Source organism: Buceros rhinoceros, unplaced genomic scaffold, assembly GCF_000710305.1.
Source record: "Buceros rhinoceros silvestris isolate BGI_N320 unplaced genomic scaffold, ASM71030v1 scaffold15654, whole genome shotgun sequence".
NCBI lineage: Eukaryota > Metazoa > Chordata > Aves > Bucerotiformes > Bucerotidae > Buceros > Buceros rhinoceros.
In genome coordinates this window covers 71,986-82,881 of record NW_010407825.1, presented here as the reverse complement: position 1 = coordinate 82,881, position 10,896 = coordinate 71,986, and the positions used below count along the sequence as shown (strand labels likewise).

Below are 10,896 nucleotides of genomic sequence, written 5' to 3'. Positions count from 1 at the left end.
CTCTTCCCCTTCGAGAACTACACACTCGACTCAGCTGATTACTTCTACAACTGCTGTGACTGCTGCCCGTCTGCCGAGGGGCCCCGCGGGCAGCCAGGGGAGCCGGGAGCCCCAGGTATGGTGATGTCTGTCCTGTCTCACTGCTCTCAGCTAAAGCACATAAACCGTGTCCAGGAGTCTCCTGCTTTTCCTTCAAGAAATGAGTCGTCAAGACTCGTGCAGCAAATGCCAACTGTGATTGTGGCTGGTGTATGGCCAAAAGCGCGCGGTGGCCACATCCAGGGCTTATAAACACCGAGGTGAGTGTGAAAGCCCCAGAAGGAGCTTCCTCCCCGTGGCACTCACTCTGGGGACCACACTGGCATGGGAGACATGCAGACCTGGTCCCAGACCACGGTGCAGCTGGGTGGTGCCCCGCGTGGCTGCACTCGTCGATTCTCTGTCCCTGTGTCCGATCCCCTGGGAGTCACAGATTTGCTTTCATGTTCACTTCAACCACGACCCTCAAAACTACCTGCAGACAGTTTCATGTCTTTGCTGACGGTTTATGCTAAAACCCTCTGTTCCTTGGATTTCTTTTTTCCCCTTGGGAAAGAGGAAGTGAAATAAAAAAAAAAAATTCTGGGTTTAAATTTTAAAAGAAATACTTGCTCTCACAAGAGGCAGCTCTGTATCGAAGATACTTGGTCTCTCCTTTCTCCAGCTCCAGTAGATATCCAGAGAGCGCCTAATTCCAACCCTGCTGTAATGAATTGTGCATTAGTCTGCAAATGTCCACTTTAATCACACTGATATTGGAGATAGAGACTAGTCATCTGAGGAAAGGTGGTAAAATCATGAAATAATTCTCTTCTAATGCAATGCACTCGAGGGATTTTCACTTCCCAGAGCTGAGGAGGGATTGGCTAACGGAAACTAGAATGGCTGCAGTTTGCTCTCATGTGTCTCTCGAGTATCTATGGAAAAGTCCTTGTGTCAAACAGGTTGTGTTGTGATGACTGAAGCTGCCATAGGCTGCTCCCAGACGTGCACCGGGAGTCCCTAGATTCCCTGAAGGATGAAAGAGCAAAAAAATAAGGCAGTAGCCAGCGTGCTTGCCTTTCAACCCAGCCCGCGTGGAGCTCTCTGCCGGGTTCCACTTAATTCTTTTTAAGGAGAGGGGCGATTACGGAGCGGTGGGAGCTCCTTGGATGTACTCAGCTATTAAAGACAGATTATTTCTGATGTTTTATGAATGTTTGAGCTCCTGTGGCTCTGAGGTGGCTGAATGCTGGTTTTAAAAAGTCTTTAACTACAGCCAAGAGTGAAATGCAGAACTGGGAATTGCGACAGCAGTTGTCTCCCTCTTTCTTTGCCTCGGTTGCGTGCTGTCAGATCAAATAGCCAGCTCATTCCCAGGGTGATGGAAACAGAGTTTGCCTTAGGTGCCTTCCTCAGTGCCACACGGCTTAGCGATTATTGCACATTTTCTTTATGATGTTAAACCTTTGAGTTACTAAGAGAATGGTGGTGATGTGGTCCCGTTACAGGTCCCAAGGGGGAGAAGGGAGATGCTGGTCTGCAAGGTCTGCGGGGAACCCCAGGTCCTCAAGGTCCCAAAGGTTCTAAAGGAGAAAGAGGTAAAGCAGACTAACTGCTCATTTCAAAAACAGGTGCTGCTGTCCTCATCGAGTACCACAAAAAGAATATTTTTCTGAGGAAAAGGAGCGTGCTGACATGGATCGAGAGATTTAGCCAGTGCAGGGACAGTGACTCGGAAGGCAGTAGCACATGTGCAGGCGGTATAGGAACATGCTCATAAAGATCTCGCTTGAAATTCCTCGTTTTGAATGGAAGTTTAAAAACTGAGTTTTGGATTAGGGACATGAGTAGGAAAAAACTGCCATGGAAAAACTGCAGGTGTAGAAGCTGCATTTCAATAAGTATCTCAGGCAGAATTACTTCAGCTAACATGGAGAGCAGTTATTATCCACCAGTAGGAAGCAAAAGGAACCTCCACCCTTCACTCCAGGCCTGGAGCAGCTCTGTCCTGCAGCCACACACCACTGGCAGGATCCTGCAGCTGCCTTTGGTCATGGAGAAGCACACAGCAAAGCTGGTCGCCGGAGTACCAGCAGCTGTGGGGCTCAGTCAGTGCAGCCTCTTAGCCTTCGAGTCACTCCTTGAACACGACCACTGGCAATCCTGGGGTGAGAAACGCAGCGCTGCCGTCTTCCCCCATTAAAAAGCAGCCACTGCCTCCCACTGAGGTGCTGGCTGGAGTCAGAAACCCAATGTCTGGGTCAGCTGCAGTTGTCTGCATGATGGTGCTCAGTGCCGTGAGGTTCAGACGAGGCTTTTCTTGAAAACACACATTGCTTACGTCTGCCTGGTGCAACATGGCACCAGGCATCTTCTGTGTAGTGATCGCTGTGCTGCAGGCACCACCACCACCAGTATATTAATGGTGAAATGTTTTAGGAGCCAAAGGGGAACAAGGCGAGCGAGGAGTAAGTGGAAACCCCGGTTATCCAGGCAAACCTGGGCTGCAAGGTACGGAACATGGGCTGGGAAACCCAGAGAGATCGTGCTGACCTTTCCCTTTGCTGTTGGTGATGCCCCTCCATCTCCAGGTGGATTACACTAACGTTTTTAATCTTTTTTTTCATCCCCACTTTGCCCTTTTCCTAGGTGAAGCTGGAGTAAAAGGCAATAAGGGCAACTATGGCTTCCCTGGACTGAAGGGACAAAAGGGGTCCAAAGGGGACACTTGTGAGAATGGGACCAAAGGAGACAAGGGAGATAAAGGGGATGTTGGAGACCCGGGAGCGGACGGAGAACAGGGTGACAAAGGGGAAAAAGGAGACACAGGGGGGAAGGGGTCCTGCGGGGAGCCAGGGGGGAGAGGGGTGAAGGGAGAACGAGGGGAAGGAGGGATGAAGGGAGAAAAAGGGAGCAAAGGGGAGACGGGTGTTCAGGGGATTCAGGGAGTGGATGGAAAACAGGGTGAAAAGGGCGAGGAAGGAAGTAAGGGTGAAAAAGGGGACCTGGGACCCGCTGGCATGATGGGACCTTCTGGGCCCAAGGGGGTTGCTGGCAGCAAGGGGAGCCGAGGGGCCCCGGGAAAGAAAGGCTCCCGTGGGCCGAAGGGCGCCCGAGGGGACACCGCAAAACTCCTGCGATCAGCGTTCAGCGCTGGCTTGTCCAAGCCCTTCCCTCCGCCCAACGTCCCCATCAGATTTGACAAGATCTTGTACAATGACCAAGCAGATTACAACCCTTCCACCGGGAAATTCAACTGCAGCGTGCCCGGGGCATACGTCTTCGCCTACCACCTGACGGTGAGAGGGCGCCCAGCCCGCGTCAGCCTCGTCGCCCGCAGCAGGAAGGTGGCTAAAGCCCGTGAGACGCTCTACGGCCAGGAGATTGACCAGGCATCCTTCCTGACCATCCTGAAGCTGAGTGCAGGTGACCAGGTGTGGCTGGAGGTTGCACGGGACTGGAACGGGGTCTATGTCAGCGCCGAGGACGACAGTGTCTTCACGGGGTTTCTTCTGTATCCAGATGTTTTTGAGATCCTGCTGTAGATTTAAAGGGCAAAGGTGTTAGTGAGATGCCTGTTCCTCTGCCTGTGAGAGGAGAAATGAGCATCAGTTTAGCATGTAGGTTTAGATCTAGATTTTGTAATCCTTTAACAACAGCACTTGTATTTGCAATGTATGGATTAGTTTTAACCAGCAGCCCCAAGGAAGCAGCACGTCCTTTGTGCAGGTGGCTGATGGCTAAGACAAACCATTGTCCAAACATCAGTGGGACTGGCTTTGGGGGGGGATTTCACATCGCAGACTTCAGGTTTGTAATGAGCCTGTTTAAATTCTGTAACAAAACTCAGTTGCAGATGGATCAGCAAACCTTTGGCCAAACATCAGTGGGACTGGCGTTGGGAGGGGATTTCACATCTCAGACTTCAGGTTTGTAATGAGCCTGTTTAAATTCTGTAACAAAACTCAGTTGCAGATGGATCAGGCCAGCTCTTGCACTCTGTGGTCAGAACTCCTCTGGAAATCAGTGCTGGTAACCGCTGGCTTTGGTGGAGACTGCAGGGTTTGATTTATAGAGCTTAACCAGACGTGAACATGAGCCGTAGGTTTCTTGAAATCACACAGAAGTTTTGAAGTTATTTTATCCCTGAATCAGTATTATCCAGTACTTTAGACTCAACCATGAATTATAGACAGATTTGTCTAAAAGAGTATTAGAGCTATTTGATCAGTGTAAAGAACCCTGACTATTGTTCTTAGGCAAAAATAGGTCTGAAACTTCTAGTAGTAACTGACTGATGCATAATCCGCCTTATTAGGCCACTCAGAAACCCTCCCGTTCCTGAGCTGCTGCTTGGGCTGATGCTGCGGGGTTGGCCTTCAGCTGCAGGGAGGAGGAGGATGCAGCCTGGAGCAGGCTGGCCCTTGCATGGCTCCTACGGTGTTGTGATGGCCCGGTGGCGCGTGGGCATGTGTTGGTTTACCAAAACGGAACCAAATCTTGTGAAATAAAGATAAAGATAAAATAAAGATAAAGATAAAATAAACATATCAAGGATATCTTTCCTTGTTTGCACATCTTCTTGCATCGGAGTGACTTTACACCATCTTTGCCATATTAACTATCGCTCACAGAGCTGTTCCAATCACTTTTTTTTTTTTAAGTAAAATTCACGGCCCATGGTTCACCTTGTGTAGCACTGGGATTTACTCATCTTCTCAGGCAATCACAAGCCTGGGACATTTTCCCCATGATTCGGTGAATGTTGGGGCTGGCCCCAACCCAGACAGGGTGATTGAGGCTCCTAGTCCCATCGGTCTCGGTTTCCTTGCTTGAATTATGGTGGAACTTGCCATACCATATTTAAATACTGTCATAAATCATGTCCCTGTCCTTGTCCCTGACTTCTTTTTACACAGTGCTGTGGCCGTGCAACCCCCCCAGCTGCTTGCACGGAGCTTGCATGACAGACTGAGCCCTGCAGCAGCACCCGAACAAAGCCTGGGGCTCTCCGGCTCCTGGCAGTCCGGGCTCCGGAAGCTGCCTCCAGGCTGTGCGGGCTGATGGTGCCCCCAGTTCACCCCGACCCTGGAGAACTGGAGCCCTGCTGGAGAACCCTGTGGAGCTGGTTCTCCTGGGAGCAGCAGGGGATGCAGTTGGGAACTCACCCCTGGGATCGGGATGCTGTCCCGAGGGTGTCTCCTGGGATGGAGTGACCCTCGCCCAGTGTTGGTGAGTGACCCTCTGGGTATCTCCAAGGGGGAGATTCCCCCTTTCTATCAGTGAGGTGCACACGCTGTGGGTCATCTGCCTTAGAGTGGGTTCTGTCGTGCTTGGGAACCCGTTCTGCAGGAATAATTCCCAACTGACACCCGAACCGGTCAGTAATTGGGTCAGCTGCAGTGCCGGGAAAATTTCATTACACTAAATCCACATTTTTCAGTGAGCTGCTGCTGTCTGTCCTGTGGGTGCCTCCATGACAGGCACCAAAGTGAAAAGTTCCTGAGATTTTATGTATCTGGTGAAAAAATTAAGAGCAGAGAACTGCAGTTAAATTTTAAGATGAAACCAAGGCAGTTTTAAATGCTGATGCTATCGATGTGGTACGTGCAGGGCTGCAGCCCTGCAGCCCTCTTGCAGTATTAGCAACTCAAATGTGCAACGTGCTGGTTTTGTCCAAGAGCTGGTACTTTATTTGGTGCTGAATCTCAGTTAGTTCCCACATAGTTCAAATCCAGAGGGCCGAAAGATGCACATTTCACTTTATGAATTCTTTGGCAACTCTTGAATATTGAGGCAAACCAAGAAGTTGCAGTAGTAATTTTGGGTTCTTGCTGTCACAACATGTTCAGTTCTTTGGTTGTGCTTTTGTGCTGCTTCCCGCACGGCCCCTGCGACAGATGGTGGTGTATGGACACCTGACTCCTGAAGTTTCTTACACTTTTTGTATAAATAACCTCTCCAAATGCTCTTAGGAAAGCAGTGGAAAAACTTGGGGTCTCTCAAGAACCTGCTCAGACCCGATCCTCTCCATAAATTAACCGCCTGCTCCTGTAGAGAAAATTAAAATATGTTAAGCAAATGTCTTGCAAAGCTGAGAGTGTTAAGGACAGTGAGTGGTTCAGCCACACATGGATCTTTGTAGAGAAGGGGTTACCTTTATCTATTATCAAATTGACAATAATGCCTGGAAAATACCTTTTCTCTACATCATTTTATTACTATTATTTTGGTACCTTGGCTGAACCATGTGCTATTTGTTAACCAAGTTCCTTTAATCAGGTCAGTCTACAGCTGGGCTCAAAATTGCCCCAAATGAGTTGAGATCTTCAACACAAGCAAATGTATGCTCCTCCTCCTCCTCCTCTTACAAGCAGGGATTCACAGGGCTGGTGCCTCTAAGATTTTTGTTTCTTTGAAAGACTGTGTGAAACCTCCCTGCTCAAAGGGCTTCAGAGCTTGAACCCCAGCAGAGCTGCAGGAAGGCTGAGGAGAAGGAGACAGCAGAGCTGCTGCCCGGCTGGGTGCGATGCGGTCCCTGGGCTTTCCCATGCCCAGTTTCCTTCCTGAGACCATTTGGCTGGAAAACTTTAACCCAAGTAATTTTCCTTTTTAAAAGGGTTTTTTTGTTTGGTTTTTTTTTGGTATCTCACTGTTGTCGGGTGCTTCGCTGAAGCCTTCTGCTGCAACAGCTTTAACTAAAGCAAAACGTTCTGCGGGAAGTTTCTAAGTAGTTAAAACCGCCTCATTTTTCTCTGGCTTTCCTCATTTATCACGCCGTGTCAGAACCGCAGTGAATGAATTGATTGAGGATGTGCTTTGTCTCATTATGTAAAAATGCCAAAATATTTGTTCCATTGTGCTTCTGCTTCTACTTAGCACAGATTTATTTTGTAAGGCTAAGTGTATCCTGTTTGTGCTACATTGAAGTGGTTCGACACTGCTATGAGAGAAAATAAATGTTCAGTGTACTAACCAGAGCAGCAGCTGTTTGAAATAACTAAGAAAAATGATTCCAAGCTGACACAAGGCCATAAAAAGCAGCTGCTTCTTTAATTAAAACGTCGAGGGCTAAATCTAGGGAAGGATTTGGGTGTCTTGCAGGCAAAACCATGCTGGAGCCCTGAGTTAGGCGACTGTTCTGTCTGAAACTAGGGGAGAGTGAGGGATGTCAGACAGATCCTTGCTGCAAGCACTCCTCCCAGCCTCAGAAACCAGAGTTTGCTGGTGGGAAGGAAAAAAATAATTCCTGATGGTTTGATAACACCCCTATCTGATGTGGCTTTGCTGTATTCCATCACTTTCATCTCAGAGAAAATAAAGTCCCTGGAGTGGTGTCGGTGCAGCGCTGAACTCCCTCTTACCTGGCACAGATCGTGACACAATCAGCTCTAAAGGCATTACTGCTCTGATTTGCAGCAAAAAAACTCCTCTCTTCTGGTGCTTTTCACGCCTTTCTAACCCTGTCCCAGATGTTTCACAAATGCCACAATATTAGCACTTATTTTCATTTATTTTCACCATTTTGATGGCAGCACTGTTGGTTTTGCTCATAGGAACATCAGAGACACTGTCCTACAGAAAGCAGCCCGTGCTCTTGTTTGGTAGCACTCTTGAGGGCCACCACTTGCGTTCAGGCATCTCATCGTGCTCCGCATCTGAGCTGAGTTTGCCCCAGGATAGAGCCCACCTGTGCAGTCTGGGGGCTGCCCTGGCTATAAAATGGAGTAGAGACCCTGCCTTGGTGGTGAGGAGGTTTGGCTGGTTTTGCCTGGATCAGTCTGCAGTGCCTCAGGTAAGGGAGTGCCTGCTGCTAGGGACTGGTTTGGGTGCAAATGGGTGCGTTTCAGTGAAGCTGTGCTGGCTTTGTGGGGGGCATTTGTAATAGGTTTGAAGACATGATGTAATTGTGCAAATTCAGGTGTTTCAGCTGAAATATGCCTTGTGTCTCTGGGGGCTTGTGACTTTGCTGACAGCTACTTGGCTGCAGAGAGCTTTTGTCTCTTGAAAGGAGGAAACCCCCTTTTCTGTGTGAGTTAAGATGGATTAGGGTGATTGCTGCTAGTTACCCAGTGTGCTTGTGAATGCTGGAGCTTCTCACTGGGGGCTGTTTGTCAGGTGGTGTGTGCTGGAGGTGAGTTCTAGATACAACCACTGTTACTTATTCCCAGGAGGAGCTCTTGTCACCTTTGTGCCCTGGCTGCAAATCTGTTCCTTTCAGAAATGCTGCTTGAAATTGTTTCAGAATGGCAGAGAATGACTTAATTTCCAAGTGAAAGGGGTTCACTGATGCCTGGTGCTGCAAGGTCTGGTTTAACCACAGCTGTGCTCTGCTGTGGAGGTGCCTGAAGTTAGATGCACGTATTAAATGCTGCAAAGTCCATTTTGGGGTGAATTTGAATCAGTTTGTGCACTTTAGTGGCTTCTTGGTATTGCTCTTGTTTTCTGCAGGTGAGTTCTTTTTTTTGAGTGGGGATTTTTCCATCTTGATCAAAGGTGGTGGTTGTGGCAAGGGAAGACTTGGCTGTTTCAATGCTCTCGGTATTGCTGGAAATGAGGTATAGGAATGAAGCTGGTTTAGGGGTCTCGAGGAGGAGGAGCGTGGTATCCCCTAAAGAGGTTACAGTAAGTGTTGGGTCACTGGTTCACGCACATCTGTCTGTAGCAGGGACTACAGTATTTACTCTTGGCCCTTTGCTGCTCTGTGGCTCTTTCTGAGGTCCTCCCCACCTCGAGTTGTGTGTGTAACAATGGAGTAGTACTTTTAACTCAATGTTACCAAAGTATTTTTTTGCAGTGGATTTTTGTCCACAACTTCCATGGTCTGATAACAGACTGGCTTCCAGAGGAGAGTTTCTAGGTGAAATATTTTAATTCTCAAGGCATGGTTTGGGAGAAGAGCTCTAATTCTTGCTCTGCATAGCCAGGGTTTGGGCCTGTTTCCTCATATCTCCTGTGTGAGAGCAGCCCAGCAAGTCCTTGGTGGCTGCTGCTTCTAGGGGAAACCAACGTTTTCTTCCCCTACTATTACTGCTGAAAAGCTTGGGTTCATTTGGATGACAACCTGAGGTGTCTTTCCCCTAAAGACCGGTGCACCAGATTGCAGTGGAGCAGCTGGAAGGGATAGGGAATATCTTGAACACCTATCTTCAGTTTCCCTTCCTGTGTTTCTAGTGGATGCTCTATGAAACAGAAGATTAAATTTTTTTCTGCAGCCCCTCCAAGATAATACAAACACTTAAGACCCTTATTTCTGCTCCAAGGAGCTTTCAGATCCAGTGTTTGATGGGAGAGGATCATCCTAGATGAGATGGTTTTGCAACGGGGCTGGTTTAGCCCAACTCTGTCTCTTTGGAAGCCAGGTAGATGTCTGGGAGAGGAGATAACCAGGCAGAGATGGTTTTTCTGTCTTTTACGTGCCTCTGGTAAGAGATCAATGTAAATGTGTCTCTTCTGGGCAGCACAACACTTAATTGCTTCTCTCTTGGAAGAAGCCATGAGGCAGTGGTAAAGTTGCAGGTGCACCTTTTCTCCCTGGCAGAGGAAATATCTCTTCTAGCTTTATTGTTAAGCTGTCTCTATAGTGGCCTCTGTGCTTTGTCTTTCTATACCTTAAACTTAAGTCTATTGTTCTCTCATGAAAAATCAGTTATCAGTAGAGTAACAGTTACATCTGTGGAGCATCTTGCTGTGCTGAGTTACCAAGTAGGGAAAAAGGGCTGGAAAACCGAACTTTGCTGTGAGGGCAAAGTCCTGAAAGGAGCACTGGGTTTTATTTCAGTTGGGTTGTGATTGAAATGAGTAATACTCTCTTTTATGGTGCCCGTGTAATATTGTTGTGGTATTTCTGGCTATCCATTTCCATTGCTCTATAACAATTTATTAAGCTGTAGGGTCTTCAGATAGCTTAATATGTTCATCAGCTTAGCGTTGAAAGGGCACTAGCCAAGTCGATAAAAATACCGATTTCAGTGTTTCTTTCATTTTGAAGAGTTGATAAAATGTCAGGATAATACAATCACTTTGTGAGGTAAATTGTTATTTTTTCACTTTGACTCTTGCCCTTTTCCTTTTGGTATTCAGCTGCATTACACAGGCCAGTAAATTGGCATTAAAGGCGTAAGATTGGGGTTATGGGGGACAACTTTATAAACACAAATGGTAATAATTTAGATTCAGAGCAGTTGTGACCCTGGAGAACGTTTCTTACTGGATAAAACTGTAATCGCTCTGTTCAGAATACTGTTTCTGTAGCAGCTTGGAGCCATGGGAAAGATGGCTGAAACCACAGGAGATCTTGAGAATGGGTAGAGATGAGGACACAGATTTTACAAGATTCCAAGTCCTTAGTAAGCTTTTTGTAGAAAAATCAAATTCTTGTTAAACCTGACAAGCCATCTTAAAGCTTTCAGTAGCTCTGTGGTGTGTAAATCACAGCCCTTGAAAACCCGCGTTGCTGAAACTTTGCGAACAGTGGCCACCACCAGTGTTTCTTCTGAGTTCGGTTACAACAGCCAAGGTGACGGCTGTTTCCCTCCGCCAAGATCTCAGAATAAAGTAACCAGAGATTGATCTGCTTCTGTTGCCAGCAGTGTTTGGTATTTGGAGCACGGGGATGTTCGGAGTGACTGCCCGCTTGAAAAGGAACCCGGTCTGAACTGAGTGGTGTAAGGAACCTTGTGTCCCGGTTACCACCTTGCTCAGGAGGTACCTTGGTTATTCACTGCAGACACAAGGTGTGCACACACCATCTCTGAGGGATTTGTTCCAGGCTGTTGGAAGGTCTCTGGAGGGCCAGGTTAGCTGGGGAGTGCTGGTAAGGCCATGCATGCTCTGTGACAGAGGACAAACACGACTCTCTTTTGACCAACTCTT

General features: G+C 47.8%; 1 protein-coding gene across 1 annotated transcript in view; it reads left to right on the top strand.

Annotated features, from left to right (window-relative positions):
• The window catches only part of OTOL1 (otolin 1), a 3,916-nt gene extending 350 nt beyond the window's left edge, over positions 1–3,566 (top strand). Inside the window, exons 2-5 of the mRNA XM_010134647.1 lie at positions 7–115; positions 1,530–1,619; positions 2,461–2,532; positions 2,671–3,566. Of these exons, the coding sequence (XP_010132949.1) occupies positions 7–115; positions 1,530–1,619; positions 2,461–2,532; positions 2,671–3,566 (1,167 nt within the window). The remainder of the gene's footprint in view (positions 1–6; positions 116–1,529; positions 1,620–2,460; positions 2,533–2,670) is intronic.
• Positions 3,567–10,896: the final 7,330 nt, after the last annotated feature.